Source organism: Maniola hyperantus, chromosome Z (assembly GCF_902806685.2).
Source record: "Maniola hyperantus chromosome Z, iAphHyp1.2, whole genome shotgun sequence".
In the NCBI taxonomy this organism is placed as follows: Eukaryota; Metazoa; Arthropoda; class Insecta; order Lepidoptera; family Nymphalidae; genus Maniola; species Maniola hyperantus.
This window is the reverse complement of record NC_048564.1, coordinates 1,929,999-1,954,601: the sequence shown is the minus strand read 5'-3', so window position 1 is coordinate 1,954,601 and position 24,603 is coordinate 1,929,999. Positions and strand designations below refer to the sequence as shown.

Sequence of the window (24,603 nt, the reverse complement as noted above, 5' to 3'; positions counted from 1 at the left end):
ATCGCTTTTGGTACAGCGTGACGTTAATAAGTAATTATTTTAAAAATAAATAAAAATCGCGTTTTTTATAAAATCATGATTTTTATATATTCGTCTAACCTTTTGTATATATAGTCTAAATTTTTGCATATCACATACTAGTAAACCCTATGTTCTAAGGAATAAAGCAAACAAAGCAATGCAATAGTGCCAACTTAAAGTTAGGCGTCAAGTTCATAGTGAACGGACAATTATACCTACTAGAAAACCATCCAAGCAGAGCAAGCTTTGGTATTGTAGCTGGTTGCTACGGAATGTAGCAAAGCTACGCACAGGGTCGCCTGTGCGTAGCCTACCGGCAATGATGTATTTTCCCTGTCTAGCTTTCCCTTTGTGTCGTTACCGAATAATTTCTGTCTATCACACAAAAACATAGTCCGAGCCATGGTCGGTAACTGTGGGCCTCATAAGAAAGCTCAGGGTCACTCAGCGGGTGATGGAGAGAGCTATACTCTAGTAGATCACGTAGAAACTCTAGAGCTATACTCTAGAGTTTCTACGTGATCAAATCAGAAATCTGCTAATCCGTACGAGAACTAGAGTAAGCGACAAAGCTCAACGGATTGCGAAGCTGAAGGGGCAATGGGCAGGGCACATAGTTCGGAAAACCGATAGATGTTGGGGTCTCAAGGTGCTGGAATGGCACCGGAAGGTGCTGCGTAGGAAGACCCCGCACTAGCTGGATGGACGACATCAGACGAGTCGCAGGGATTCGTTAGATTTAGGTGGTGCGAGACCGCGGCGTGTAGAAGTCCCTACAAGAGACCTATGTCCAGCAGTGGACCTCTATCGGTTGATAGTGTGGTGTGACATAGTGGTAGTTTTTTTCGGAGGTTCTTTCAGTGAGTATTTTTTCTTAAAAGAATATTAGCCATGTTTATTATGACTAATATTCCTCTTTCTCCTCCTACTTAGCGTAAAGCTTGTACTAGGAGTAAGGCACGACAAAAGAGCAACGAGTAGGGTTTGAACCGCCTTCCGGATTTCAGTCCGCTTCTTTAACCGTTGAGCTATTGAGGCTCTAATCACATAATGGCTCTACCGTTTTTGGGAGGTTCTCTCAGTAAGTTTTCCTTAGCTGTAAAAAAGCAAATGATAGCTTAAAACGCACATAGCTCCGAAAGCTATAGACGCGTCTCCGGGGTCGAACCTCGAGCCCCCAGGAGCCTACTATTAGGCCGAATCACCGCTCCGCAGTAATGCAGTAGTTGAAAATACGTAATATAGCATCCGTTAAAGAAATTCTTAATTGCATATGACGGCAGCACCGGTTTTTAGTTGTAAACAGTTGGCTCACTGAACATTGCGTCATCGTCCCCACCGTTGTCGTGAGACTAAAATCTGACGCGGTGTTTGAAAAGAGTCATTATTCGCGTGGATCTCGCCGAGAGCACTTCTCAGTAGACACTGTGAGTGTCGTACTGTAGTTTTATTATTATTGTTGTCGTTGTTGCCTAGTGAGAGGTTGTAATAGTTAGATATTGGTTGGTCTGGGACTGGTGTAGGGGATGGTGGAGCCGGTCTAGGTAGGGATTTAGATAGGGTTAGTTAGGATTGGCTAGTTTCATTGGAGACGTCGGTGTCATGACTCATAGTTAGTGAGGGTTGCTGTAGTCATTGTTGAAGGTAGTTTGTGTTGTCTCTCGTAGTGCGAGAATATTGTTAGTGCGTCCACGAAGGCTCGGTTAAATCTAAAATGTTGTAATCCTGACTTTTTACGTTCATCCGTAATGATCATCGTTTTATGAAGGCAGCGGCAGTTTTTCCTTCACATACAACTATTTATAGGTACTCGATCTACTTCAGATCTATAGTCTACTTCAGCGCTCTTAGAAATAACTGCAAATCTTCTATTATTGTGCAATATGACCCTTTAATAACCTACCGATAGGAATAAAATCACTTACTAAGCATTTAATATTGTAAAAGAAATGAAGTGAAATACCTAAAAATCATAACGACTTAAAATTACCACTATCAACATCAAAAACAACATAGCTTTGTACCTTCAAAATGTATAAATATTTCGTCTTTTACTAAGCATTTCCGTGGAGAGGTATTAAAGACTCTAAAGAGTCTTTCATATTTTGAATACCCTGCTTCTGCGAAGCTCATAATTCGCTCTACATTTTACATCATAAATGTATTTATTATAAAAGCATATAATGTGCGAGTGCAACACGAGTATTTAATTATTATTACCCATTGGAGGTAATGCGCTTAAAGTTTTATAAATATCGTAAAAAGACTTCATAAAGTGAAATAAATAACATTGATAATAATTAATAAACAATCTTTAATATCTGCCTACCCGTAATCTAATATTATTAATTTACTAGCTTATGCCCGCGACTTCGTCCGCGTGGACTACCCAATTTCAAAACCCTTAGGGATTGAATTTTCAAAAATCCTTTCTTAGCTATCTGCATACCTTTCATTCCAACCCGTCCATTGGTTTGAGTTTGCGTTGATAGATCAGTCAGCTTTTCCTTCTATTTATTTAAATTGATTTTGCCAGCGGTTAACATTTAAGAAGGGTCGCTACGGCCATGGCTGCGCCGACTGGGCTGCCTAAAGTGCGCCAGGTCTTGTTGTGTCACTAGTGGTATAAGATGGCACTGCAAGTGACTTAATTTAATTTGATTTTTTTCATTGCAGCCCCAATACTATGATTCCAATGCTGAAAATGATCTCGGATCTACAGTCCGAGCGTATGGATTCGCAGCGCGCGGAGCTACGTCCCATCACTAAGTCCCCCAAGGAGACAAAAGCGACGTCTCTGCCGGGACTCCGTCCAACGCATACAACCAGCACCAAGCCCGAGGACGACTTCCTCGACATGATAGCGAGGGTTCAAGTGAGTGTCAACCCTGCTAGCTCTACACCTATCCCTCTAACAAATAAACCTGGAATAGCGGCGGAATAGTTATACTCTGTTTTGTCTTTTTTCTTCAAATGTCAAATTACTGATGACAGAGAAAGACAAAACAGAGTATAACTATTCCACCGCTATTCCAGGTTTATTTGTTAGAGGGTAGAAGTTTAGATCACTGTATGTTTAGGAACTACACAATCTCGTTCCTTATTCATTGTTCTACTACAAAATAAGACATGCCGTGTGAATTGGCACCCTTGTTTGTTTGCGACTTGACAGGTAAGTGCTATTGCGCGCTGTCAACGAAAGGCAAAACTTAAAACTACCTGAAGATGGACATAGGCTTGAATTTAAATTTTTGCAAGTTGAAATTAATCCTCTATTACCCTTAGTGCTTTGACATACTGTCACGCTTGAGGATATAGCGAACAAAACGGTGTAATTCTGATCAAAATACTTTTATTTCTTTAATCAAGATGTATTTGGCCCACTGAATGCAAATCTGAATCAAAATCTCGTTTCCAAACAAAACGGCTTAAAACTGTACATAAATAAATTGATTCCAAAATTCGCGATTTCGATAAAAACTGTACAATTACAGTAAACATCGTTCAGTTTTTTGCTCCTCCTGTAAAAAAGTTATTTCATACCATTACATCGTTTTGTCCGCCAACTCCTCAATTCACTACAGTTGAACAGAAAACTCAGAAATAGGTTATAAAACGACTAAGCGACGACGTAGTCTGTCAGTATAAATATTAAATTAGAATATTATATTTTTAGCACGTTAGGCCGTCGATCGATTTTATTATTACTAAAATCGCTTAAGAAATATAAGAGCTTAGGTTCTTATATTTATTAAGAGTCTCGTTCTCTTATGGCGGGCGAATTAATGAATAAATAATTAATTTCTGTAATCTGCCGATGTGTGACTTTAGCAATTTTGTTAACTGTCAAAAGTTGTATGATCTTTTTTCGCTAAAATAACTGAAAGGGGTCATGATCCTTTGAAATGAGGAATACGATGCACAGAGATAGAGCGGGATATTTCCAGCGATAGTTTGTTGTGGATTCTTTTCAGACCTGGGCGCGTTTGGAACCCTCGTAGCTTTAGTTTTAAGTTCCAACCGTTATCCGTTTTAGACGCAGCCCATTAGTATAAATTAAAATTGCCCACCATCATCATCATGTGGCACGCCGGCTTGATCTACAAGCTTTACCATCTTGGCGTGCCCGAAAGACTCGTACGTTTACTACGAGAATTTCTCACCAATCAAACTTTTCGCTACCGTCTGGATGGGACCCTATCCTCCCCAAGACCTCTCCAAGCAGGAGTCCCTCAGGGCTCCCTGCTCTCGCCACTTTTGTACGCGCTGTACACCAGCGACATTCCCAGATCCCCTCATGTTCATATAGCCCAGTTCGCGGATGACACCGCTCTATACAGCTCCGACTTAAACTACCGGAACGTTAAAGCTCGACTCCAAAAGGCTGTCAGTAGCCTAGGCCACTGGTTCCGCCTTTGGAGGATAGAAGTTAACCCGGAAAAAAGTGCAGCAGTGCTCTTTCAAAAGTCCAAAAGGAAATCACAATACAAACTTCGACAGACTGAAATAACTCTTTACGACCGCCCCATTCCCTGGCAAACTAATACCAAGTACTTGGGTGTAACCTTTGATGACAAGATGAGCTTCGCCGCGCACATTCGTAGAGTCCGCAAGAACGCAGCGTATGTGCTTTCCCGTCTCTACCCCATGATTTGCGCAAAAAGCAAAATGTCACTTCGACATAAAGTCACGCTGTACAAAACGTGCATCCGCCCAATAATGTCTTATGCCTGTGTTGCATTTGCACACCTGCCGCCCTCCTCTCTCAAACCTCTCCAAGTCCTACAGAATAAGTTTATGCGTATGGCCACTGGCTCCCCGTGGTACATGCGCAACGTGGACCTTCACAGAGACCTCCAACTCCCGACAATAGCTCATTACTTTAAACAGCTCTCCAAAAACTATTTTGAGAAAGCCATTAGACACCCCAACCCCCTAATAGTTGAGGCAGCGACATACATCCCTGACCGAAACGACTCCCCCGATAAAAGACGCCCTAAGCACGTCCTTAACGATCCCGACGATCAAATCATGACCGACAATGCTCCCTATCTTGTAGGGCTACACAATACAACCTCATCACAGCGTCTTCGCCGGCGAAGACGAGGTCCCCGATTTCTAACGTCACCCGGACGTGGGCTCACGCCACGGCCTCGGGGGCGTACGGACTAACCAGTAGTCCAACAACTCCACCCATCCCAACGTCATCCTAAGCCGTGGTCCGAGCCTCACAGGAGGCGCCCTTAGGAGGACGTTGCCCCCCGACCTCTCGAATTATTTCTTCGAGCCCTAGGGCTCACCCCCAGGCGGAGCTTCGCGCTCGCCAACCCCCCCGGTGACGCTGTAGCGGCCAGTAGGGCCTACGCAGCATAGTCAATCCGAAACAACACACAAAAACATCATCATCATGATCAACCCATCGCCGGCTCACTATAGAACACGGGTCTCCTCTCAGAGTGAGAAGGGTTTTGACCATGACACGCTGGCCATGTGCGGATTGGTAGACTTCACACACCTTTGAGAACATTATACATTTTCCTTCACCGTTAAAGCAAGTGACATTCAATTCCTTACAGCGGTTACGCAATCATCCGATCTGAGTCCGTGAAAATACGTTCCTTTTTGTTTTGCATGGTAGCGTATGACATATTATGTCGTAGATATTTTTTATATCCGTATTTTACCGGATTCCGATCGGATGAGTATGAGATCGCTGTAAGCCTTGGATGAATGATTTATTATTTATTTATTTATTCGTTTGTTTGCAATCAACAGCGATACATACAATATAATTTTACATAATAACAGTCTGAAAATAAGGCCAAATAGGATTACAATTTTGTTTTACAGATTACTTAAATAGTTATTAATTATAAATTTATAACAGTACGTTTCAAGAGACCAAATAATTTAAACAAGCTTTACAATATAATAATATGAAAATATAAAAGTCAATTAACTAGTAAAAATACCTAGTAGGTGATTCACAACATATGCATGTGTGAGTGTATGTGTGTTTGTGTTTGGGAGAGAGAGAATACGTCAGAGAGTATGCGTGAGTGCGTGCTTGTGGGTTATGATATTATGCGAATTTATGTACTATTATAGATACTAGTATAATTATTATTAGTTACATATTATTATTTTTCCGATGCAGTTTAATTATTTCCTTTTTTGATTGCATTTTGGACAGGTGGGAAAGGTCAAAGTCTGAGTAAATTTTATTATAGGTTCGCGCCAGGCGTAAAATTACGGAATTTTGGGCGTAGGTTGTATTTGATTTCGGTACACACAATAGCTGAGGTTTTCGAGGCCTAAAGGAGGAAGCATTGAAAGAGAAAGCTGACAGCAGGCTAGGACAGTCAATTTGTCCAGTCAATATAGCTTGTAGCAGCAGCATGTCACTTTGGTTTCTTCTTAGTTCCAGGGAGTCAATTTTGTAATGAGTACAGGCTTCTTTATAACTGTTAAATTTTTTGAATTCTTTGAAATGATTCGAGTCTTTGAGTATGTATAATATAATTGGGTGACCAAATGTTGCATGCATATTCGAGAATACTACGAACATATGCAAAATACAGGGTTTTTATACATTCTATATTGCTGAAAGTATGTGTTACTCGTTTAATGAATCCTAATTGTTTGTAGGCTTTGTCCGCCACGACTTCCAAATTTTCGTTCATCGATAGTTTAGCGTCAATTTTAATACCCAGTGGCTCTACCGCGGTTGTTTGACAGCTACAATGTCACGATCGCAATCATCTCTGATTGGTTAATGCTCGCTCACTATTGGCCACAATGCATTGTTGCAACAAGAATCGCACAAATTCAGCCAATCAGAACAATTGAGATTATAATAATGATTGATGCAGGTTTTAGACAATCGCCCTGCAGGTCTTGGACGGTTTTGACTTTAGCAATATTTTATACCATTGATTTGATAGTCAAAGATTATTCAGCTAGTTTTGCGGCGGTTTATATCTCTATGGTCTTAGCAAATAAGCCACCCAATGTTTAAAATGACTTGTGTCAGATTTCCACCGAATTAAAAATCAGAGTATAGTGCAACATTAAAATAAGTCCCGCAAATTGCTAATGCGCGTGGCTGCCATTTTAGTAACGTCAGCACTAGACTAAAGTTTTGAGCTGATGGTATATTTTTACTTAAATAAACGTCAAAATGACGTCATTTCCACGTTAATGAGACATGGTTCCAGCGCAATAGCAATTTGCGGGACTTATATCGCTAGATTTATTTAGCTGAGATGTCACAATATGGCGAAAAGCCATTCCTATTCTTAGTTTGCATGGATTATATGAGGTGTGTATGTGATCACGTTCCAGGGGTCGACTCGCCTCGACGACCAGCGGTCCGAGCTGCCGCGCCTCAAGCCCGAAGAGTCCCGACCCCAGCCAGTTGGTGAAGAAGAGTTCTTCGCCAACCTGATGCGCGCCCAGGGTGGCCGGATGGAAGACCAGAGGGCGAGCGTATGTATCTTTTTAAAACGCTTAGGTTAAGATCTATAGAGCATACTTTTACTTTGTTCAAACTTAGAGTTAAAACGAGACAGATATGACAAATCTTTGAAATGAACTTTGACATAAATCCATCTCGTTTAAGTCTGAGCAAAGTCAAAGTGCGCTTTATAGATCTCAGCCTGACCTGAACAGCAGTAACATCGATTATTTTGCAATTAGCGAATTGTCAGTTACACGCCTAAGGGTAGGCCAAGTTAACAAAATAAGTTCTAAGACTAAACAAACAAACCCCCAGTTTGCCCTCTTAGGGGTTGAATTTTCAAAAATCATTTCATAGCGGATGTCTACGCCATAATTAATAGCTATCTGCATGCAAAATTCCAGCCCGATCCGTCCAGTAGTTTGAGCTGTGCGTTTATAGATCAGTCAGTCAGTCAGCTTGCCCTTTTAAACTTTTTAGAGTATTTCAAATTTTGCCCCAGTGCTGCAAAATCAGTACTTACCTCACTTCATCAGTATATTGTCTTCATCAACCGATAGACGTCCACTGCTGGACATATGTGTCTTGACTTCTACACGCTACGAGCAGACAGTCAGTCAGTCAATCAGCCTTTCTTTTATATATACAGATTTATCTTAGCTATTTAAAAAAAATCTTTTTCTATTTTAATTAGTTTGATTTTTATTTCAGATCCCGTTAAAAGAGGCGTCTCAAAACAAGCCATCGAATTCAAAGAATGGCAAATAAGGCGCTTTGTTGTAAACAACAACACCCCCCCCCCCCTCCCCGATCACTCTCCCTCTCCCCCTTGTACACTTAGTTCGAGTTTGCATTGCAAGGCACTTTTGTTTTTAATTATGGCAAGAGATTATCAGGATAGAACACACTTGTTTTTAATTATAGCAAGAGGTTATCAGACTAAAAGACACTTTTATTTTTAACTAGCTTATGCTCGCGACTTCGTCCGCGTGGACTACACAAATTTCAAACCCTTGCTTTACCCCGTCAGGGGTTGAATTTTCAAAAATCCTTTCTTAGTGGATGCCTACGTCATGATAGCTATCTGCATGCCAAATTTCAGCCCGATCCGTCCAGTAGTTTGAGCTGTGCGTTGATAGATTAGCCAGTCAGTCAGTCACCTTTTTCTTTTATATATTTAGATTTTAGCAATAAATGATCAAAATAAAACGCACTCATGCTATTTATTTTAAAAGAGAATATCAGAGTAGAAGACTATTTGATTAATTGTATTATTAATTATATTATTAATTTAATATTGTATATGCTTATGTCAACAAGCACGCAAATTTGTTCAAGATCAAATCCATGTATGTGTGTAACTAGATGATTGAAAAATAAACGTTTTATTTATTTTAATATTCGATCAGTTTGTAAATTTTTTTTCTTACTAATTACTTAGTTCCTACTTTAATTATAAATTTACAGGTCAATACAACAAAAAAAATATATATTTTTAATTTATATTACATACAGATGATCAAATTGAAGGCTCTTTTTAGCCAAAGGATTCAAATGCTATAACCACGATCTCTATCCATACGGTATGGAGAGATCCATGTGATCGTGTGAGATGTTGTGGACAACAACCAGTTCATAAATCCCACATTAAACACGGCCACTTTTCTTAAGTGCGTTAAAACGCACAAGCCAAATACGATTAAGAGCGGTTTCATATTAGCGTTTTTAAAAAACGCGCGTACATGCGTTTTTGTACGGCGCGAACGCACGCTTTTTTTCACACGCGCATCTCGTATGAGCGTATTTCAAAAAAAATCGGCAAGTCGTGCCGCCAAACGATTTAGCGTTCCGGCACGATGCGTAAAAACCAGTGATCGTATGGGTGTAATGAAACTTCCATACATGTTCCAAGTTTGCCTGTTTCCATATTACACTGCTCATCACTTACCACCAGTTGAGATCGCAGATAAGGGTTGACTTGTATCGGTATAAAAAAAGTAGATCCGACAAAACTAATCTACTGGCGAACACGCCGGAATGAGCGCGTGTACGAGCATCTGTTTTTAACCGACTTCTATTGTAGGGCTGAATGTGTCACGCGTGTAAGCGCATATTATGCCAAAGAAATGTAATACGCGATAAAACGCTAGTCTGTAACCCCTCGAAAATTAGCCGCTGCGTGATAAATCTGTTCCATGCGTTGGTGCGTTGAAAAGAACACGTTAGAAAAGTGCTAATTATTTAGCATTATTTTGTTCGATTTTTTCAAATTAGTTCTACACTTATTGTACCCGCACACGGAATCTCTTGGGCTCAGTTTGAATAATAGGCATCTTCGCCCAATGCATTATATATTTCTTCACTTCCCGCCGATCTTAGCTTTTCGGGAGAATTTTATAATTTTGTTTGGGACCCATTTAAAAACAAATACTGCTTGCTATTCCTTAAAGTACAATTCCGATTCCATGCTTTTTAAATAAATTTTAAACTTTCAAATCCTTTTCCATTATTTTAATGCAATTATTTTTAGTGTAATATGTAACATTATAAACGTTTTTGTAAGTTTTTGTATTTATTGTAAGACTTGTCATTATTTTAGCATTTAATTAACTAAGCATCATTGTCATTTTTTCCAGAAAATTAACTATATATTTTTATTGCAGTTAAGGGATGATTTATGCCAGCACGTGCCAGTAGTTTATGCTTCACCATGCCGTGTCCGTGCACGGACGCCACACGGTGAAGCATATACAGCTTCATATAAAATATTCGTAATATTTAGAATCTGTGCCTCGTCCGCGCGTGTCTCACGCCCGCCACGTGCTGGCATAAATCATCCCTTAATCTGTAGTTTTGGAGAAAGTTGTTTTTGCCTATACTTTTTATTTTTAACAAGCTCTTTTATAAGAATTTGAGATTTTATAAAGTGAAAACCTCTTTAGGCTCGTTGGGCGATGTTTGGACGGGTAAAAACTTTAAGGTCGCGTCACCGACATGCTAATGTTAAGAGTGCTCGGAGTGCCGCTAGATGTAAAAACTAAACTAATGGTTTTCATTTACTTATCATGAAACTTTAATTTTTGATATTAAAACTAATTTTAACCACAGTTTTGTTTTCACTTCTGTCGATACTGACTGCCAATTTTTTCGTATTTAAAACTTATGTCTTTTATATTTACTTAGATTCTGTGCTTTTATTTTTTAATTTTAATCATTTTTGCTATTTATGAATATATATAGGTAAGTACTAAATTTTTTTTGCGATAAGTATGGAGTATTTTAATCTTATAATAGGCAACGGATTTTAAAATTTTAAATGAATTAATACTGTTGATTTTGATAAACCTAACAAATTACTTGCGAAAACCATGCTACCCGATAAAACTATTCGAGAACATAAAATTATATGTATTAAATTATATGTTGTAAAATTTGTAATATCATACTAAAGAATAGATTTAATCATTCCATGATTGTAATTTGTAACGAGACCCACTTGACTAAAATCATGAAATAAAAAAATCTATTCTGCTTAATAAGATAATCTTATATTGTAAAGATGTTATATGATATTATCATAAAAAATTGTACGTTGTTAGTTGTAACGCAAAAAGAACCAACACCCATAAACAAATTTATAAATTGAACATCAAAACTAATTCTGTGTTGGTTTGAGCAACCAAAATTGTATGTAAAAGTATGAGAAGGTAAAATTAAACTGGCTCTTAAAATAAAATTGAAACTTACTACAATAGGAATTAGGACTGTTATCGCACAAAAATAATTTAAAAATCTAATGTATTTTTTATCCTTAAGCCTTTAATTTACACGTATTATTGATATTACACGACTTAATTTTAAGTCCTTTCTTAACAGATGTCTACCTCATAATAGCTATCTGCATGCCAAATTTCAGCCCGATCCGTCCAGTCGTTTGAGCTGTGCGTTAAGATCAGTCAGTCAGTCAATTCTTTTATATATTTAGATTAATCATTGGAGCCTATTTTTAATGACTACTATAACTAGGTACATGTCATGTAAGTTTCATGTGTAATCTTTCCTGCCGGGTACTGTTAAGTCAATGAGTTTTATCTATATTGTACTACAAATACCCTTTATTTTATTTCACTTGTTCATCAATGATACATTTTAGCCAATGGTACTGATTCTGAGCGCACCTTAATTTTAGAGTATTCGCATCCTCTTCTTACTAATGTAAGATGAAAAGGACAGACAAAGTTTAACAGTTTTAAATTTAATTTAGAGCTGTCAAAGCTCGGGCCTTTAGCTGCCAGTTGCAAGCCTATTGTTTAAATTTGTAGTGTGCACTAAAAGGTAGAGTCGTTGAATGTAAAATTCATGTTCCGTCCTTTTTTAGCAATATTAAAAAGAAAAAGATGCTGACTTTCTAAATTCAGTTTAGAGAAAGACAACAGAATTGGCACCAATGGCGTCAATCCTGTTGTCTTTCTTTTAAAGAATATCTGTATCTTTTTCTTCTTCGCTCTGGGCTGGTTTCCGCACTTAAACGTTTCCGTCTGTTGTGAGTGCATCTTTTTCTTTTGAATATTGCTGAAAAGAGACAGAAAATGGATTTTAGATTAACAACATAAAATTTAGTGCTACTCTGTACACTGCGCAAGATTGGCACCTGAAGCACAGCTATGACAGTTATGATTAAAAATAAGTTTGTCTGTCCTTTTCTTATTACATTGGTAAGAAAAAGATGCAAATACTCTAAAATTTAATGGCCATCAGAATTAGTACCGTTATCACTTAATAATAATTCTAAGTTTAAGATATTACTAAGTTGTCCTTATGCACAAATAACTAAGTACATTATGTTAGGAAGTATTCAAGTATGTCACTCAATTAGATTATGGCCACATTAAAACTTGCTTTGTATAAATTGGACATAATTTAAATGCAAAATAGATCCAACCCGAATGAACAGTTTTGAGTATTGAAGTTTTAGTAAAATTATTGATATTTTTATTAATTTAAACCATTTTATTGCAGAATATATTAATTTAAAACGACAAGGAGGCCTTAAAGAACTCAAGAACTTAAAGAATTCAAACTATATACATAAATCATGGATAAACATGCATATATAAACAAGGTCATAGTTTGCTTTTACATATTTCTAAAATAAGGGATATTAACTTCTTTCTGTATATTATTGTTTCATTATGTTTGGTGTAAAAAAGTTATACCGTTTACGACCATAGCTCATAAATGGATATTTTGTGGGTTGGGTCCAATTTTGCATAATCATTAATGATTACGTCAATTACATTTTTTTTAAAATTAGTTAATAAAATAAACATGTGTAAACATTGAGACCAAAACTAGTTTTCTATTGCACTTGTTAATCTTGCTTGATCTTGTGGGCCAAAAATATTAATTCGTTTCCGCTTTGCGAAATTTTACATCTAGGGCCAATAGAAATGCCAAATCTATTAAATTATTTTTAATCCTGAATGTTGTTTTATTTGCTTACTTAATTGTAACTTGACGCGTGGGAATAATATATTGGCAGCATTGCAAATTACACAATTATAAACTTTAAGAGCTAAGGAATAATTGAACAAACAAAGCAATGACGCCAACATATTCTCACGCGTCAAGTTACGATGAACGGACTATAACTAGCCTAGTGTACAAATGTAGAGTCAGTGGTCAGGGTAAAAAAAAAAACAGTTAAAAAAAACTTTTGTTGCTTAAAAACAACTTCAAACTGAGATAAAACTTTCATATCAAAATTGTACTAATATAACTCAGCAAATTTGCTGTTCACTGCTTCATCTTTCTTTGACAGGTGTAATCACAGAACACTATTATTCCTGCCGGAGGGTGTTATCCGCACGTGAAATCGTAATCCATAGGTTATCCTCGATTTCACATCATTGTGATCGCTTCACTCAGGCGAGACGTGTGCATACTACGTCCGCAGCTGAAAATCATTTCGCGCCAATTTGTTTTTATCATGACAGAGAGAGAGAGACTAACGATACCGTACTCTTGTTTAAGCTGTGGTAGCCTAGTGGTTAGGACATCCGCCTTCCAATCGGAGGTCGGGGGTTCGATCCCGGGCACGCACCTCTAACTTTTCGGAGTTATGTGCGTTTTAATTAATTAAATATCACTTGCTTTAACGGTGAAGGAAAACATCGTGAGGAAACCTGCATGCCTGATGAGTTCTCCATAATGTTCTCAAAGGTGTGTGAAGTCTACCAATCCGCACATGGCCAGCGTGGTAAACTATGGCCAAAACCCTTCTCACTCTGAGAGGAAACCCGTGCTCTGTAGTGAGCCGTTGATGGGTTGATCATGATGATGATGATGACTTGTTTTTGAAGTTATATGAAGGAGAATCGGTGCTTAACTATACTATACTTAGCAGTTAACACCTACCATTTTCGTTTTCGCCGTGGTTTTTTGATTGTATGTCGGTTTTAAACTTGTAACTTTGGACCTGTCCAGTGGCGAGTCGCAGGGAGCCGCTGGATTGAGACGGTGCAAGACCGTGGCGTGTGGAAGTCCCTACAAGATATCCCTAGAAGATTGATGACGATGACGATGATAAACTTGTAAAAAATAATTATAATTACTCATAGGTATATATAGCGCAGAAGCACCTATCACTTCAATATCCTCATAGTGAATGAGGTTGCAACGTATGTGTGGAGACTGAAGAGTCTGTTTTGATTGGCTCCACGCCATCGACGTTTGTTGGTTGTTGAAGTGTTGGACTCTTGAACGACATTTCTACTTGGAAAGTATCCCGTAAGTCTCAGAATAAAGCCTGTAGAAGTAGCTAGCCCTAATGTGACTGTTACTGTTAAAGCGAGATAGCTCAATGCATTAAAGCTCTTATTAGAACGTGACAAAATGACTTTTTGTTCTTATCACCGTGGCCACTTTTTAGGGTTCCGTACCTCAAAAAGAAAAACGGAACCCTTATAGGATTACTTTGTTGTCTGTCTGTCTGTCTGTCTGTCTGTCAAGAAACCTACAGGGTACTTCCCGTTGACCTAGAATCATGTAATTTGGCAGGTAGGTAGATCTTATAGCTGACATTTGGGGAAAAATCTGAAAACCGTGAATTTAGGGTTAGATCACACAAAAAAAATGTGGTCATGAACTAATAATTAGTATTTTTCGAAGTGAGTGACTATATCAAGTGGGGTATCATATGAAAGGTCTTCACCTGTACATTCTAAAACAGATTTTTATTTATTTTTATGCATCATAGTTTTTGAATTATCGTGCAAAAAGTCGAAAAAATACGACTGTAGTACGGAATCCTCATTGCGCGAGCCTGACTCGCACTTGGCCGGTTTTTTTTAGTTTGTTAAGATGTATTTGTACGTGAGATCTTGACAAATAAGGTGAAGTGTGAGTGAGGTTGTGTTGACCCAAGTATTTTGAGACACTTGCTAAAACACAGTAGGTACGGTCTACTTATTTAAAAACAATATCAATTCACATAACAAAGTAATTTGCTGCGCACGGACATAGTGATTACATCTCAGAATAATAAGTCAATGCCTAAACCTGTAGAAGTAGCCCTATTGTGACTTACTGTTAAAACGAGATAGCTAAATGCATTTAAGCTTTACTAGAACGTGAAGTAAGTAGTAGGTAACTCAAGTATTTTCCAGAAATAATTTATTTAGATTTTGAAGTTATGGTGCATTGGTGGGTTGCAGTATACTACTTGTATAGGCTACAATAACCGAAGCGAACGTAAAATAGAATAACATTTCACAAATATCTACCTCTGCTTCAGTGAGAGGGACTATCTATAGCCACGCTAGTTGCATATCTGTAATCTGTGGATTACTTACTCTTTGCTGAGCACGAAAGTGAAAAATAAAAGGCTATAAAGAGCTAGAACCCAGAGCCGTAAAACCTAATCCAAGAGTATAAACACTATTCAAACCATAGACCATACGTAAAGTAGGCCTAATGTGACTCTTACTCGTAGATTGAGTAATAAAGGTAGATTAAAGTACTAGGTTTATAACCTATGGTGTAACCACATATAAGATAGCGATAGCACGTCGTAACGATGAATAACTCGACAATTATTACCATTGTTTAGTCAATATTTGTATTAACCTATAAACTGTTACATTTCACGGTCTATCTTTTTAGGTACTCTACAGAGAAAGTTTGCACACTGGAAACATGCATAGTCACTTTTTATCCCGTAAAAGTTCCTACGGAATTTTTGGAAACAAAAAAATCCTTTCGTCTGGGATTTCGGAGGAGATTTGAACCACAAGTTACACTCCAAGTCCGAACTTCTCAAGCCTGATGATGCATGGTACAGCACTCCTAAACTATTGAGATTCAAAAGCTGTTCCTGGTAAATGCCGAACATAGACTATGTTATCAAATTTCAAGTCCCAACTCTTCAATCCTGATGCTGCAAGGTGCAAGGAACTCCTAAGCCGTGTGGATTTCGAAAGTTTTGCTGGTGAATTGATATTTTAGGTGCCAAGCAATGACTACGTACACTTCTATGGTCAGACTTCAGAGTCATGTCTGCACCAAAGAATTTTTATGTACTACTTCGTAGTACAACTAGAAAGTCTTCTAAGGCCAGTAACGAGAGCCGAAAGAGTAAAATTGTTTTTCAATGCGTCCCTTTCCTGTGCTTTCTTAGTTAGAGTAACCGTGTTAACTCAATTTGGTGGACTACTATAATTTTTATGATAGGTAAAGTAGGTCCTAGTTTGGATCCGTAATAAATATAAACCATCCTAATATTATAAATACAAAAGTGTGTCTGTCTGTATGTCTGTCTGTCTGCTAACTTTTCACGGCCCAACAGTTTAATGAAATTTTTGATGAAATTTAGGACAAAGTTAGCTTACAGTTACGCGGCCAAAAGTGATGAATATCGATCTTTAGAAGGAGATAGCAAATTTGTAGAGCGCCGTCTCAGTCGTTGAGGCCGACAAAACGTCATATGAGTATGAGAGACAGAGACAACGCTCTACGAAGAAGAAAGGTCATTCTAAAGGCCGATTTTCACCACTTTCGGCCGCGTACTCTTCATGCCGAGGAAGGTCATAGGCTACTTTTTATCCCGGAAAATGAAAGAGTTCCCACAGGATTTTAAAAACTCCTAAATCCACGCGAACGAGGTCGCGGGCATCATCTAATAATACATAAAATAAATATAACCTACTTATAACACGACGACACATCGACATCAAGGAGAAAATAAAGAAGAATATAAGAAGAGACGTAGGTAACAGATTTGACTTTGTAAGATTGCTATTAAAAATTAAGGTAGTGTGCTTTTCACAAACAAGTTTGGAGAATAAAATGAAATTGATTTTCAAAGTTGTCATAGAGGAGATTAAAACGCTGGTAGTTGGATTAATTAAAGATAATGACATTTTAAAACATTTCTTCAGTATATTTTATAATGGATAGCTACAACAATAGGCTCACTTTAAACATTATGCAATGGAACTGTCATAGTTTGATACCTTGGTTTGTAAATAGTGAAATTAAAAAAAAAAATTAGTTTATAGCATTTAGACTTAGATCCGGACACATGCCATTAGGCAAGTTTAAACATTTAATGAGGAAAAGGGATTCTCCCAATTGCGAAGTATGTGGTAAGGTAGATGTCTCGCACTTACTATTGGCATGTGTTCGCAATCACAGTTTGAGAGAAATACTAACGTGTGAACTAAATTTAAATTTTATGAATATTGGTATTTTTAACTGTATTTTGAACAAACCTTCGAGCATTTCGGCAATGCAAGTGTATAAATTTGTTAGTGATTCTCTCAAATTGATATAGTTTTAGGTTTAATTAGTTATATGTAGTTAGTTAGTTAGTTTGATTTTAATTTAGTTTGTAACGATGGGGCTGGCATATAAATTATCTGTAAAAGCCCCTTACAAAATGACAGATTAAAAAAAAATTCTGCATTGGTCTCTCAGACTAACTCGTGGACTACCTACCTAACTATTTTAATCTGAGATTGGCACAGATTATAGGAGATTGGTCTGCATGTCTATGTGTAGGTCAGTGTAGGTGATGTGTACTGTGTAGTGTATTGTGTATACTGTATTTTTACTTTTAGGCTGATGAATTGTGAAATGTGAAGATTACTTCGAAAAGACTTGAAAAGTCCACAATATAATCGTAATGATAATTAATTTATCTAAGGACAAAAATAATGATTATCAAGTGAACAATATTTGTATAAATTACAGTATCTGCTTTTGGGCCTTGCGTTTGTGTAGTCGTCAAGTCGACTTATAGTGCAGTTAGTTAATTGAATAAAAAATTTGTTAACCTATCGAATCTACATTCAAAGTTGTGTTTGTGCTTACATAAAATACAAATCTCAGATCGCGATAGTGCCGTGCCTAGATATTTTCGTGATCATTTTGTGGTTACTTTGCTGCCACAGCACGTATTAAGAGGTGGCAAGGTGGTATATTTTCGTTAAGATTCCATGCTTTATCACGCAGGATGGACATTTCTGCACCGCCTAGCTCGCCAACGTGTGGCCAGTAAGTATATTTTACCTTGATTTATCTCTTATTCTCAGCTCATGGCTATTTTTAGGATTTCAGAAACTTTTTTTTTTTACAAAAAAAAAACGTATTCTCGAAAACAATATGTCATAGCCAACCACACTTGTTTATGATTCTAGATTTGGTTATTTCCTTAGTATCTATATTAATCTGTGCTATAATGTTAAGAAACTTGTTGCAGGTGAGCACTTAGGTTATGTGAATAATTTTACTATTTCTATCTATAATGATAGATTTCATACATTTTCTTGAGTAAAATTTACAATCATTTAGCACACACCACCACTCTTGTAACTGGGCAATCACCATATCTGAAAAATTAAAAAAAAAACATGTAGGTCTAACCTCAAAATTAGATCATTTACCTGCATAATTTTTTTTAATAAGAGGTGCTCTGGTGTTGCAAAAGGTGCAATGCAGCCTATACAAAAACGTAGTGGTAAGGTAGACATAACTATCTAGTTGGAAAGTTGACAAATTTGGTTCTGTAGGTTTTCCTAAATACCTACGTCATATAACGCGTATAATGTATGACATAGGTATTTAAGAATTATTAGGAATTAATAATTAATTATTACTATCGGTTAAAATCGTTTGGCAGGGGGAAGGGGTGGGGGAGGGCGGCGGTGCCACCCCCTTCACTTCAACCCCTGGTGGTAGAAGTGGGGGGGCACCCCTACCCTCCCCCTTCTTCCATCGACCATCCATCCGCGCCCTGGGGAACCCTTCGTGTGCGAGCCCTACTCGCACTTGACCAATTTTATTTTACCTGTTGACCTCATTGAAAAATAATCTTCAAAGATTTTGCATTAAAGTCGTTTTTACATTGATCCTGATGTGGTTCTTTGGCAATAGCATTTGTTAGAAATTTTTTTTCTTGATTTTATGTTTTTTTCTGTAATTTTTTTGTACTAATGGATAGCTAACAAAATGTAGATGTTTTTAAAATAATCCGCAGGATAAGTGCCATAGTAATTTTTACAGAAAATTTGCAAAGAGTTAAATTTAAAAATCAAAATTTTGTACAGTTTTTGGGCTGTAATTTTAAAATGCTTGAAGATTTTTCTTGTGAAACAACTGTTTATTTTTTGCAAGGATATGAACTAGCGAGAAATAAAAAAAAATCTGATTAAATACATTGTTCCTGTTTTTTATTAATTTTTAAAGTGGCAAACACCCCTTTACCAAGAAAAAAATGAATAACTCGAAAACAATACACTTTTGCATAATCACTTTAGGGGTTGTTTGATAGCTAATGTCCTGTACTATAACCCCTTAACGGGATCGTGTCCTATATTCCTGTAACCCTGTATATGTAACTCTGTTGATCAGAAAATCTTTTGATGGATTTCAATTGATATGTCGAGTTTGCTGAGGGCACCTTATCCTGAAAATTTCAGCTTTCTAGCATCATTCATACCGAAGATATATGACAGCCCGAAAATACGACGTAACGCTCCTAGAAAAGGTACGTAGTGCGCCGTCCTTTAGTTTAGCTCGTCTTGGCGGGGGCACTGCCACATATAGCTAATACCAGCTGTACTCACTTGGTCAGTCGAAGATAAGCCGACTTGTTTCGGGGTCTTTTTTCAAAGGGAATGTACTCGCGACGCGGTGCAAGCAGAGTCCCTTGCATTTCTTTGTGGCAACATTCTATTTACTTCTTTTCTATCTCTCTTTACTATTGAGCCTCCTCTATAATTTTGGCAACAGCCTCGTTAGTCTAGTGTTAGCATGTTCAACTACAGATGTCCTGGTCACACTAGGTCCTGGATTTGATTCCTGGGTCGGCTCAAGAATCAGGTCTGACAAGAGCCTGCAACAAACTCAGCCGAATGTTATTTTACTATTACCACTTAACACAATAAACTAACAAACACACTTTCTTATTTAGTAGTAATTTTACAATATTACATTTCTGCTACTCCTCTTCACAGAATAATGATAGCTGGTTGATATAGTAGGTATAGTCCAAAGTTAAGCTATATCAGATTATCGGTGTTATTGATGTAAAAGCACCAGAGGTTAACGAGCTTAATCGCTCGCTAACGAACTTAGCGTCGCGCGGTCGGCGTGCTCCCGGTAACTCTTTAATGAACACACTGAAAAACTGAATCGCGGTATGTCAACGTACCTATTTTAATGGGCGGTTTCTCTGTCTCGGACCATACAAACATCTCTGTCAACAACAACAAGTCTGATTGTCATTTGAATATTAACAATTCAAACTCCATGTAATTTTGTGGACACACTCTAAAAACTAATATATTATACTGTGTTCACTCCGGCCAGCTCGGTTGGGTCGGGGGTTTGAATCGCTTCTTGATTTAAAGAGCTGGACTGTATGATTTCTAGAAAGTATGTTGCGACACCAGTGAGGAGAAAATAACAAACCGACTCACCAGACGTCGTCGTGGTCTCCTCTTGGGTCGGCCGACACTACCACTTCACTGCAGCACTATAAGGTGGCCCCAGGGTGGTGGGTTTGGGGCGTAGACGCGCAGATAACGTGCGGCGTCTTTCGAGACTTGTGAGCGACTCTGTCAGTGAGCGGCAGGCATCTACCCGCACTGGTTATATATTTTTCAATCTACCCGAAACCTTTCAAAATTTTAACGATACCGATCTGCCGCTAAATTTCGAATCTATGTACATGTAAACTAAACTAAACTATAACTAAACAACATAAAACTAACCTAAAATATGGGGATTGAACATATTGTGTAAACTATATAACGACACTGAAGGGACTGCGCATTTTATGACGTTATTGAGAGTGCGAGGTCGCCATTACAGCACCTTGGGATCCCAACGTCTATCGGTTTTACGATATAATATGTGCCCTGCCCATTGCCACTTCAGCTTCGCAACCCGTTGAGCTATGTCGGTTACTCTAGTTCTCCTACAGATCTCCTTATTTCTGATTTGAACATATAGAAAAACTCCAAGCATAGCTCTCTCCATCGCCCACTGAGTGACTCTGAGCTTTCTTATGAGATTTCGTAACTATAGCGACAATCTACTCTTCTCTTAGCTGCTCTTGTCAGCCAGCTATTGGAGCATAACTTGGATGTTAGATATCAAAACAAGAAGATCTGTTAATTTCAAACCGTTGATAGTATTTATCCGGAAATCGTCCCAATCGAGATTTCTAGCCAAAGTTATACAAGCATTATCTAAAACTCTAGCAAAATCCAATTTTTTATCTTTTGTAGTCATTGAAATAAGCTGAGGCAGATGCACAGATGAAGTTGCACCATAAGAGTTGATTTGTCTGTCTTGGTACATAACCCTAAAAATATCAAAATATTGTCTTGAGTTGAGCCGTTTGTTCTTTATTTGCAGGTAGCGCCACCAGAACGAGACCCCATAGCGGTCGCGAGTCATGACGAGATTCGGACATACCAGGTATTTATTAGTAGTATAGTAACAATTATATCATTTATTAATATTGTTAAGTTTAGTGCACGCAAAACATGTATAACATGTACAATTTGAGAAAGGACCGCCGTGGCTGCCATATTGTGATGTTATAGCTCAATATGATTAGATTAGGTAGGGTTAGGAAAAAAATATTGTTTTACAAAAGAAAATTAATCTCGGTCAAATTTTTTTTAAAATTTGTATTCAGATACAAGTTTGCAGATTTGCAGCCATTGCAGATTTTCGCGATTATAATTTGTTTTGTATCGAGAGCCGTTAGAGGCGTTGACTTAAGAGCCTCAATAGCTCAACGGGTAAAGGAGTGGACTGAAAACCGACAAGTCGACGGTTCAAACCCCGCCCGTTGCACTATTGTCGTACCTACTCCTAGCACAAGCTTGACGCTTAGTTGGAGAGGAAAGAGGAATATTAGTCATTTAACATGACTAATAATATTCATTTATAAAATAAAAAAAACTTACCACCAGGTGAGATTGCAGTCAAGGGCTAACTTGAATCGGAATTTTAAAAAAGGGCTAGCTTTTCGTGCGTGTCGCAATTTGCAATTTGGCAGCACTGTTTAATGTTGCCACTTTTGATTGTTGCCACATTTTAAATAATTTTTTTTTCGCTGGGAAATCCTTTTACGCATTCTCCCCTGAAGCAACGCAGTTGACCACGTTTCTTCCGGGGAGGTGTGTGGGACTCAACCATTTTAAATCCTGGCCGAAGTAAATATACTAAATTATAATAAAAAATTCTTAAATTTGGAAAAGAAAGCTGTTTTGTGGTAGGATAAAATACTTTATCTACTTTTTATATTATTATAGGCACGCGCTTGACCGCAATCACACCTGATGGAAAGTGATGATGTGGCCTAAGATGGGACCTGTTTACCTAGCCAAGGCTATTTTACTCAGAAACAAATTTGTAACGTTGAAAAGCACAGGTTCTCGTACCTGTTACTGCTATACTTATACCTATTAAGTAATTTATATTCAAATTTAAAAAAAACCTGACAGGATACCTTCTGAAGTGAGAGTCGAAAAACTTTTTAGGTATATAGCTTTTCTAGTGGGGCAGCACTGAATCATCATCATCATCATCATCATCATCATCAACAACAACAACAACAACCGATTGAACACGTCCACTGCTGCACATAGATCTCTTATAGGGACTTCCACACGCCACGCCTTGCGCCGCCTGAATCCATCACAGAATTATAATGCGATTTTTAGACAGTTTTTAGCAGCCAGTATTCTTGGCACCATTCCACGCGGTCATGATTTATATAGTAATTAGATAAGGCTAGCTTTAAGTTTTATTGTAATAATAATAAAATAAAAAGAAAATCATAAAGTATTAGCAATAAACAAACGAAAAATGTTTATTTCAGTTTTTAAAATTTTATAATGAATTTTGAAATTCGATTTAAAGATTTCAGTTTTTATCTGTCCCACGAATATCCGAAATGCACTAAGCAGTAGCCGCCATGATGAATCCTGACTGTGACGTCACATTGATTGCGGTTGTAATGTAAACGCTAGCACTTGTCTATCAAATTAACAAAATAAGTCTGTGTGTTAACCGATTTAATTTAAGTTTTCGTTGCTTTGTTTTCGTTTTTTCGTTTAGAATTGTAGGTATATAATTGACATTTAAAAATAGATTATTATTACTCCCGTTCTCGTAACGCATATTTTGTTTATTACAATGGAAGACCTAGGTTCGTACCTATTAAGAGATAGCTTAAACCTGGCAAGCTAGTTCTCTCATGGTGCAAGTTTAAACCAAGTTTTTCTAGTTATATCTGTTAATACTTGAATCCACAATTTGTTCGGTGTTTTAACACTAGTATTCCGATTTCCAACATTCAGGAACTGCCTCAATGGGAACTGCACACCAATGTTAAGGTAAGTTACTCATTTTATATTCCAAAAATGTACTCTTTCCAATGACGTTGTTTATCAATCGGTATGACGTCATGACTGCTTATGAACCTAAACACAATTGCGACTAGCGTTTTCGCGGGGAAAAGAACATAGGCATGGGATTACCTGAATGTTTTAGGAAGTGTCTAGAAATGTGACCTATGCAAAACTTAATTAACTTAATTAATTACGTAATTTAATTAGATAGTTTTTTATACAAAATTAGTTTGTAAGACTTTATCGTAGATTAAATTATTAAATTAATAAATAATTATTTAGTTAAATTCATATCCGGTGTTGGTTATAATGACAAAACATTACCAGAGTTGCCACTCTAGAAAAAGTCACCTTTAAAATAGGTATTTCGTTATTATTAAGTAATAAATAAAACTGTTTTTAAATCAATGCTTACAAACTATATTTATTATTGTGCTAACTATTACCCGCAGCTTCGCCCCCACGTGACTCAAGGAAAGAATAATTATTGAGGGTTTGTTACAACAATTTTTGATGTAATAGTTGGTTTGTATTGGTTGGTTAATGGGAACAGTTTATTTGTCTGCGCTTAAACTGGCTTTACGGCTCTAGGCTCTAGTGTAACTATACTCATGCAAAAAATTACATCAACCTGTAGTTCCGTTTCGCATTTATAATATTATGGTTAGGTATATTCCGTAAATGCATCAACGTAATTTTACCAGAACATCTCTACACAATGTCCGATACAAAACTATAGTGCATACCTAGACTTGTTAGATACCAAACCATCGCACTTACATCCCCGCTTATTTACAGTAGGTACGCTGCAGAAAATAATGTACATCAACCTTTAGAATGAGATTTCGGTTTTGTAGAGCGTTGTTTCTGTCACTCATACTTATGTGACGTTTTGTCAGTCTTAACGACAGAGGCGATGCTCTACAAAACCGCTACCTCTTTCTAAAGGTCGATGTACATTATTTTCTGCCGCGTAGGTACTGTGTTGAGTTTACTGGACGTCTAAAAAGTTGAATATTTTCTTTTCTTTATACTTATAGAGCATTATCCAAGAGCTATTAAACAACTTATATATTGTAAGTCGTAATTAAAATAAAATTAATGGCAACACCATTGCCATCTTGACAAAGTCTTGACAAGTATTTATAATCGCTGTTGTTTTAAATGAGGGTTTATATTAAAAGCAGAATA

The 24,603-nt window shown here is 37.4% G+C and overlaps 1 protein-coding gene, 1 long non-coding RNA gene and 1 other non-coding gene across 4 annotated transcripts in view; 2 read left to right on the top strand and 1 right to left on the bottom strand.

The window, feature by feature from the left end:
- pins (G-protein-signaling modulator pins) overlaps positions 1 to 12,964 on the top strand; it is a 54,506-nt gene extending 41,542 nt beyond the window's left edge. The window contains exons 8-11 of one of the 2 annotated variants that reach the window (XR_011238462.1): positions 2,698 to 2,896; positions 7,366 to 7,509; positions 8,192 to 12,679; positions 12,712 to 12,964. Coding sequence is in view for 1 of the 2 variants with exons in the window: in XM_069508975.1 (XP_069365076.1) it covers positions 2,698 to 2,896; positions 7,366 to 7,509; positions 8,192 to 8,248 (400 nt within the window). In the remaining variant the exon portion in view is untranslated. Of the gene's footprint in view, positions 1 to 2,697; positions 2,897 to 7,365; positions 7,510 to 8,191 lie in introns of both variants that reach the window. The other variant, XM_069508975.1, reaches the window with a different exon arrangement.
- Positions 2,036 to 2,151, top strand: LOC117995930 (U5 spliceosomal RNA). The gene has a single exon (XR_004675595.1). It is a non-coding gene; the product is annotated as a U5 spliceosomal RNA (small nuclear RNA).
- A 3,790-nt stretch (positions 12,965 to 16,754) lies between the features above and the next one.
- Positions 16,755 to 20,592, bottom strand: LOC138404575 (uncharacterized). Its single transcript, XR_011238466.1, has 3 exons — positions 20,461 to 20,592; positions 19,606 to 19,874; positions 16,755 to 18,369 (listed from the first exon to the last, which is right to left on the bottom strand). It is a non-coding gene; the product is annotated as an uncharacterized lncRNA (long non-coding RNA).
- Between the last annotated feature and the right edge of the window lie 4,011 nt (positions 20,593 to 24,603).